Genomic DNA, 8,563 nt, shown 5'->3' on the forward strand with positions numbered 1-8,563 from the left:
GCAGTATGTGCAGGACATTCCTACATGTTTTAGAATGAACCCTTCAGTACAACAGAAACATGCAGGAACATTCAAGACAAGCGAAAAATCCTGCAGGATTTTATAATTCCTGCAGAATTTTCTTTTAATCCTGCAGGATTTTATAACTCCTGCAGGACTGCTGTGCAGTACAAGTGAAAAATCCTGCAGGATACCTGCAGAAAAAAATTAAAATCCTGCAGGATTCCTGTAGGTTATTTTTTTAAGGGATGGCTTTTAAACATAACTTCTCTTTTCACTCATTTTTTTATATGGAATAAAAAGTACATTACACACAAAAGAAAAACTTTATTTTTTAGACATTGGTTTGAGTCTGATTACTCTGATATATTATTAGTTTGTCAGTTGAATTCTGATGGTCAGTTTTTAAGTATTACTGAACTATGTCTTACATTTAAGTGTCATATTTCTGTTAAAGAATATTGTATTGTCATGAATTCTATTCTATTTTACCGACGGCAAAATGTAGAAGGTAAAGTCTCCAAACATTTGTTTTTAGATAAACTTGATTTAATGATAAATGGAGTAACCAATCGATTAGATCTTTTTGTTAATATCTGTTCTCCTCCGTCTAAATTTGTTTATGTTTCCCTCATTTGAGTGGGGACATTTTTGGGGAGTTCTTAGTCGGTATTGTGTATCAAATAAAACCAAAGAAGTGTAATTTAAAATTTATCACAGAATATATCCTGTGAAAGACATATTAGAGCGTTTTCATCTGGATATTGATTACAATGGCTGTTTTTGTAATTGTGAAAGAGAGTCTATATTGTGCACTTATTTTTTTAAAGGCCATGTTAATTTTTCTTTTGGTATCTGTGTTAAAATGAACTGCAATCTAGTCTTAAATTTGCCATGTTTTACTTCATTCAAATGAATATGACTTCTCCAAGAAAAAAAAAAATTATCGATTTGTTTTTGTTATTAGGAAAATTGCATCATTATCAAACTAAATTGAGTAACTCAAAACCCAATTTTACTCATTAAAATGTATTTAGAATCTGTAAAGTTGTGTAAATGTGTAAAAGAAATGGACGACGCACCTTCACTCATTTCCTGTGCAGAGCATTAAGATGTTGCGCATGCGCGGTCAAAATAGAATGAAGAAATAGCCTACTCTCGGCATGTGTTCCCGAGTAAATTTGTTCAAAATGAACGAACCGTTCATGACAGACCCATCACTACTGGAAAAGTGTCAGAGCATCAAGGAGCTCCTGTGTCATATTTTTAATAATCTTGGGATAGAAAACCAAAAGAAGTTTAAAAGCAAATTGTGCGATCGGAAGAAAAAACCGCACCTCGAAATATTTACAGTCGTCAAAGTTATAAACACTGCAGATCTCGCCGATTTAATGGTGACAACTTTCACATTGAAGGACGCGGTTCCTGTAACACTCGAAATATTAGAGGCTATTGGCTGTAATCAACAAGCAGTGGAGCTCAGACAACGCACAAGAGACAGTAAGTAAAACTATTGTAAATCACGAATGCGAAAGTAAATTGAGATGTTTCGTTTCAGACTTTCTATCTGACAAGTTAATTTAGGATTTTTCACAAATTCGAATTTCATAACCAAATCTCAAATTGATTTAATTTTCTAATCATATCTCCACATCTCATCTTCTCTGTTTATGAAATCTTAAACCGGTCCATCGAGTTTAAAGGGATAGTTCTGTCATCATTTACTCACCCTCAAGTTGTTTCAAACCTGTATGAATTTCTTTTTTCTGCTGAACACAAAAGAAGATATTTAAAAAAAATGTCTGTAACCAAATAGTTGATGGACCCCATTGACTTCAATAGTATTTTTTTTTCCTACTATGGAAGTCAATGGGGTCCATCAACTGTTTGGTTACAGACATTTTTCAAAATATCTTCTTTTGTGTTCAGCAGAAAAAAGAAATTCATACAGGTTTGAAACAACTTGAGGGTGAGTAAATGATGACCGAATTTTCATTTTTGGGTGAACTATCCCTTTAACTGCAGAAACGCAGAACGTCATGACAGTCTATGGCAAGCCGTTTTAACATTTAGGCTAATTTAAACCGACTAGTCTCTATTTTCATGCAACTAGTACTTATTTTTTTAGATACTAGTATCTATTCTACTAAGTACTAGTACTTATTCATTAGCTACTAGTGCTTATTCTTTAGGTAGCCTACTAGTGCCTATTCTTAGATACTAGTGCTTATTCTTTAGGTACTAGGACTTATTCATTAGATACTAGTTCCTTTTTATTAGATACTAGTACCGATTAAAAAGACACTAGTACTTATTCATTACTAGTAGCCTACTTATTCATTAGTTACTAGTATTTATTATTAGATACTAGTACTTATTCATTAGATACTTATTCATTAGATACTTGTGCTTATTTCAATAGTGACTAGTAACTATTATTTTGTTACTAGTAACAAATTATTTTTTTTGCCATTGACTTCTATGGGGATCTGTCATTCAGATATCAACTATTCAGTTCTGACTAGTATGTATTTATTAGATACTAGAAGTTATTTATTAGGTACTAGTATTTATTTTTTAGATGCTAGAACGGGAACCTATTACTAGATACTAGTATTTATTCAATAAATACTAGTACTAAGTCATCAGATACTAGCGCTTATTCATTAGATACTAGTACCTACTAATTAGATACTAGTACTTATTCATTAGCTACTAGTACTTATTCAATAGTACTTATTTATTAGACACTAGTATCTTTTGTAATTGTTACTAGTAACTATTCTTATTTTACTAGTCACAGCTACTAGTCATCGGCTACTGTAGAGTTCAATTAAAAATCTTAGTAAAATAAAAAATCGTACTAGTAACATTTGGAATAAATACTAGTATCTAATAAATAGGTACTAGTATCTATTGAATAAGTACTAGTAGCTAATGAATAAATAATAGTATATATTTAATAGGTACTAGTGTCTAATGACTTAGTACTAGTATTTATTGAATAAATACTAGTATCTAGTAATAGGTATAGTATCTATAAAATAAGTACTAGTACCTAATGAATAACTACTAGTAGGCTATCTAATATATATGTACTTGTCAAAATTGGAATACACTATAGTCACAACTGAATAGTTGATATCTGAATGACAGATCCCCATAGAAGTCAATGGCAATTTTTTTAAATTTGTTACTAGTAACAAAAGAATAGTTACTAGTCACTAAATAAGTACTAGTATCTATTTAATAGGTACTAGTATCTAATGAATAAGTACTAGTATCCAATAAGTACTATTAACTAATGAATAAGCACTAGTACCAATTTAATAGGCACTAGTGTCTAATGAATAACTACTAGTATCTTTTAAAAAGGTACTAGTATCTAAAGAATAAGCACTAGTACTTAATGGAATAGATACTAGTGTCTAAAAAATAAGTACTAGTAGCATGAAAATAGATACTAGTAGGTTTTAAGGATTAAATGTTAAAACGGCTTGCCATAGACAGTCTGAGGACAACACTGCCACGCAGTGTGTGTGTGTGTGTGAGTGTGCGTGTGTGTGGAGCGCTTCAGTTTCAAGTTTTAATGTTAAGTATTTTGTTAAAACGATCCAATTGAAATTATATTTTGTGTTATGAAATGATTTTATGATTATGTTTTGTTGGATAGATAGACCCTGACTTTTTATTAAAATGACAGCTTAATAATATAAACACACGTATATATAACCCCCTTGTAACCTTTTGTTTTTTAAGTTAAAAATTGCTTTGTCTTAAATGATTCAAATAATTTAAATTTAACCCAAAGCTTAAAACCCAAAAAATTTAAATGGCTTGAGCATTTGAACATTTATTTGTTTGACATAAATAATTTTCTAGCATTTCAGAATGAACCATTTTTTTCATACACATTACAATTCTACAGTGTATTTGCATGAATCAAGCTAATTCAGATCCATCAAACCTAAAACACCAAAATGATTTATTAAATTAATCAAATGTACTTTTACCCTTAAGTAGCAAAGAGAATAAATTAAACACAAGTTATTGCACAGCAGGTACATGATGATAAATTAAATCTAAAATAAATAAAATCTCCATAAACATACAATTCATTCTGAGAGTCCTTTTGTCCAAATACTCATTAAGAAAAATGTCCATCTCATCCTTAAGAAGCGAAACACTAAAAGCTCTTTGGCTGGTCTGTCTCTCTGTCATCATCCGTTTCAGCCTGTGAAAGTTGAAGAAGGGCGTTTTCCTTTTCTTCCTCTTTCAATTTCAGAAAGCACGGCTCTTCGACTAAATCTGTGAGTGATGACGTTTGTTTGTCCCGCAGAAGCTGCAGTGCAGATGAATTCTGTGATCTGTGGCTTCTTCATGAGAGAAGTGTACAAACAAATGAAAAATTTAACAATGTCTTGTGTTGTAGGCAGTGTTGTAGTCGAGACCAGCTCACTCGAGTCCGAGTCGAGACCGAGACCAGAGAGGGTCGAGTCCGAGTGGAGACTGAGACTAAAGAGACCCGAGCCCGAGTCGACACCAGAGAGAGTCCAGTCCGAGTCGAGACCGAGACCAATGAGAATCGAGCCCGAGTCGAGACCAGAAAGAGTCCAGTCCGAGTCGAGTCGAGACCGAGACCAGAGAGGTTAGATAACCTAAGGTTGGGTCTAAAAACCAGACCTAAAGATATCTTCAAGAATATGTAAAATATTTGGTGGTAACAATAAAATTGGCACCATACTCAAACAGTAAATCAAATATACCATGGAATCATGTACACTGTAATGGTAAAAAGGCTTCTGCTGCATTTGCGTGGCGCGAACGTTAGTCTCAAGTCATGCGCAGTTGCGCACAAGAAAGTCAGCAATCTTTGGACGTTTCAATCAAACAACAATTTAAAGAAATATTAACATACAGTAACAATCATGAAATATTTTGAATGGGACTTGAGTGGACTCGGGAATAAGTCCGAGTCCTAATATGTTCGAGTACGAGTCAATTCCGAGTCAAAATGCACACGAGTCCATGACAAGACCGAGACCATTAAAATATGGTCTCGAGACCGAGTCTGAGTCTCGAGTACACAACACTGGTTGTAGGCAAAGGCAAGCACTTCATAGGGCTTTTCACACTGAGCTCAACCACAGGTTATTGTTGTTCTAAACACCGCTTTTAACCCCTGGGAAAGTAATGTTTCATGCTTGTATATTTACATGCTTTGGACAGTCATTGAAACACTGTGCATGGTATATAAATAGTAAATTCAGTGTTGGAGGGAATAAAAACTTCAAATGCAGACAGAAAACGCAACAATTGAAGTGAACAGTATTTATATCGTTTTTTTAACTCTTGTACACAACCACGTCCAAGTGATCTGAGGGCGCGTGCGCATCCTGGTGTGTGACGTGTGCGCAGACTGGTGCATAGATATATATATACACTAGATGTTGCCTTGGCTACGGCAGTTCATTGGAACGAATGCTGTAGGCAAGGCGGCATCTATTCTAGTGTATATATATATATCTATGCACCAGTCTGCGCACATGTCACACACCAGGATGCGCACGCGCCCTCAGATCACTTGGACGTGGTTGTGTACAAGAGTTAAAAAACGATATAAATACTGTTCGTTTTCTCACACAAACCGCTCGTTTCATGTCTTAGGCCATCAATGTGTACTTACGATGGGGAATTGTTTAAATTGGACGATGGGGAATTGTTTTAATTTCGACTCTGTGCATGCTCTTTGAGACAGTGACCACAGACCTGCATTATAGGACTGACAGACAAGAACGGTTTGACCTAAAAATATCAAAATTGAAACTACTGCGGAAAAAAAGACACCTACATCTTGGATGCCCTTGAGGTAAGCTAAAACATACCAAAATTTAATTTCAAAGTGAACTATCCCTTTAAGCATTTTATTTAATAAACAATGTCCCAATCTTAACCTAGTTATTACCATTTCTTCTCTCCTATTTCCACTTCCAACACTTGTATCTTTAACATCCCTTTAAATTTGATATAAGTGTCTCCTTTTCTCCTCTCTATCCCACCTTTCTTGCCACTTTTGATTTATTTTCTCCCATATCAAACTTTTAACCTCTGCTTTGCTTATACTTACTTGCATTTTTCCTTTTGTTAACGCCCTTTTTGCTAATATATCTGCCATTTCATTCCCCCTTATCCCTACATGCCCTGGAACCCAAATAAATTTGACCCGTCTTCCTTCTCTTGTTACTGACTGGAGTACTTCAAACAGAATATCTTGATGACTTTTTGAATAGAATGACCGTAGGCTTGCTAAAACTGTTGATGAGTCTGAGCATACCAAAACTTTGTCATGGCCTGTCTTTTCTACCCATCGTAATGCAATTAACATGCCAGCATTTCCACATTTCCAGCTTTTCTTCAATTGATTCCTATTCCTTTATCTGGTATCACCACCCCCAATTCTTTTGCTTCTGTCTCTGGATTCTTAGCACCATCTGTATAAATCTGGATAAACAGGATTCATTATATTTTTCCATTATGTGGTTATTGAACACTCTTTCCAAATTAGTATCCTCCTGTGCCTTCCTTTTTTCCTGTAATACAGACCAGTCTACCTCAGGCCAAACTATCTTCCATGGAGCAATCTTTGGATAAACTACCCTAGGATCTTTTAATTCTTTAACTTTTTAATTTTCCAATGTGATTTTTCCCATACTCCTAGCTCTCCTGCAGTACTGTTTTAGCGAGGGTGAATTATTATGCCCTTGTAAACCAGCCCAATAGTTTGCTATCAGCTGCTTCCTTCTTAACTCTAGTGGCAGTTCTCCCATCTCTACATGTATGGCTGTTACTGGTGTTGTTTTGAAAGCTCTTCAAATGACATAACTCCTTTTAATAATTTCCCACACTTCTCTTACTGGTGTAGTTCTTTCTATTTCATCACAAAAATGCCTCCAACTCGTCCTCTTTGCTTTGCGAATCGTTCTTCTGACCATCTGAGCTTTCTTGTACTGAATTAGATTTACCCTGTTTCTCTCTTTAGGAATAGCTTCCTCTGCTGCCATAATAATTTCCAAAGTTATCTGGTTGTTAACATCATCCATGCTTCCAGAAACCTCAATTCTAATCATTGCATCATCGCTCAATTTCTGAAACTTATCTCAATCAGCTTTCCCAAAATTCCACTTAGGATTTCTATCATCTGGTCCTACTTCTAATCTTTCGCACTGAGATTGGAGGAGTTTGGTATTCAAAGGTCTTTTACCAAGCAGCCAATGACGCACAAGCAGCTGCTGTGAAGTAAATGCTAGATTTAAATGAAGAAACAAAATATACTTTTAAAAATGTGTTTAATTAAGTGCTGCAGAAAGGGAAGTTTTGATAAACTTGATAGAAAAGGCAAAGCCTATCACTTTTCATGGGAGTCTGTTATTATTTGTTTTGTTGTCAAAGTGAAGAACATCATGTTGCGTGTTTCCACCATCCACCATCAAACATTGCTGTTCTTCATCGTGTATCATTAATAAATGTGATGCCATTCTCAGACAGGGCTATTGTTATGTGATTTTTACAGTGTTGGCTTTCAAAGAATTTTGAAGTTAGGACACCAGTGGAGTTGTCCTAAGACAGTTTTTAGGATTTTTTGTCGAGTTAGGATGCTTCTGTAATAGCCTTTACCTATCCTTAGTTAAAATAAGACTAGGCACTTAAGAAAAGGTCATTCTGTAATAGCTTTTGTCCTCATTGAGGTCCTAAGTGAAATTGCCATGGTTACCAAGCAGATAAGAGAGTTTTATAAAAAATACAGATTATCAGGTATCTATTTCCTATCCAAGCAAATTGTATTTTGTGACATCATTCCAGCTGACATGAGCTCTAACAAATTCTTTTCTTGCAGGGCCAGACAGAAGGGTGAAACCTGAGTTATCTTCTGTAAGTGATGCAGAATTTCCTGTAATGTGTAATTGTTACAATAAGACTGTGAAACACTCATTATTTTTCTGTTTATTAAGATGTACAGTTTATCATCAAATTGGAAGCAAGATTTGATTGAAACACTCCAAGGTAAGTTCATATTCTGACTTTTTAAAATGAGAGCTCTTCTTTGATTTCTGATGAACATTATAATTTACTGCTGTGTTTCTGTCTGTACTAAGGAGCTGAGTGTCCTAAAAAAACTTCGGATTATGAGGTACCTACCAGATTAATAAGCATTGGGCACTATATGTATTTAAATGTAAATAAATATATATTTATATCATAAGATATATATATATATATATATATATAAAATCTTACCCTTCAAGAAATGTGGTAGCAAAATGGCTAAACATAAAAAATAAACTTTTACTGTTAAAGCAAGCTTCATCTTAGCAAGCACACTGTTTTTTAGTTTAATCAGTCTTTTTTTATTATATAATTAGCATCAAACAAACAATATAGTTCTTAAGTCACAGTGATTAAAGATTATTAAACGAAAAGATTGAAAAATGTTTGCACAACCACCAAATAGTTGGCGATATGCACTATATTTGTAAAGCATTAAACAAAAGAAGAAAGTTTTTTT

General features: G+C 34.3%; 1 protein-coding gene across 1 annotated transcript; it reads left to right on the forward strand.

Annotated features, from left to right (window-relative positions):
• Window positions 1–1,190: 1,190 nt before the first annotated feature.
• Window positions 1,191–8,188, forward strand: LOC308686753 (uncharacterized protein; the record flags this gene model as incomplete). The annotated part of the gene is made up of 5 exons (XM_081395188.1): window positions 1,191–1,500; window positions 4,433–4,648; window positions 7,895–7,929; window positions 8,010–8,061; window positions 8,154–8,188. Coding segments are annotated over 5 exons (648 nt in total), but the record flags the coding sequence as incomplete, so codon positions are not given.
• Window positions 8,189–8,563: the final 375 nt, after the last annotated feature.

Source organism: Scardinius erythrophthalmus (genome assembly GCF_964197995.2).
Source record: "Scardinius erythrophthalmus genome assembly, contig: HAP1_SCAFFOLD_742, whole genome shotgun sequence".
In the NCBI taxonomy this organism is placed as follows: domain Eukaryota; kingdom Metazoa; phylum Chordata; class Actinopteri; order Cypriniformes; family Leuciscidae; genus Scardinius; species Scardinius erythrophthalmus.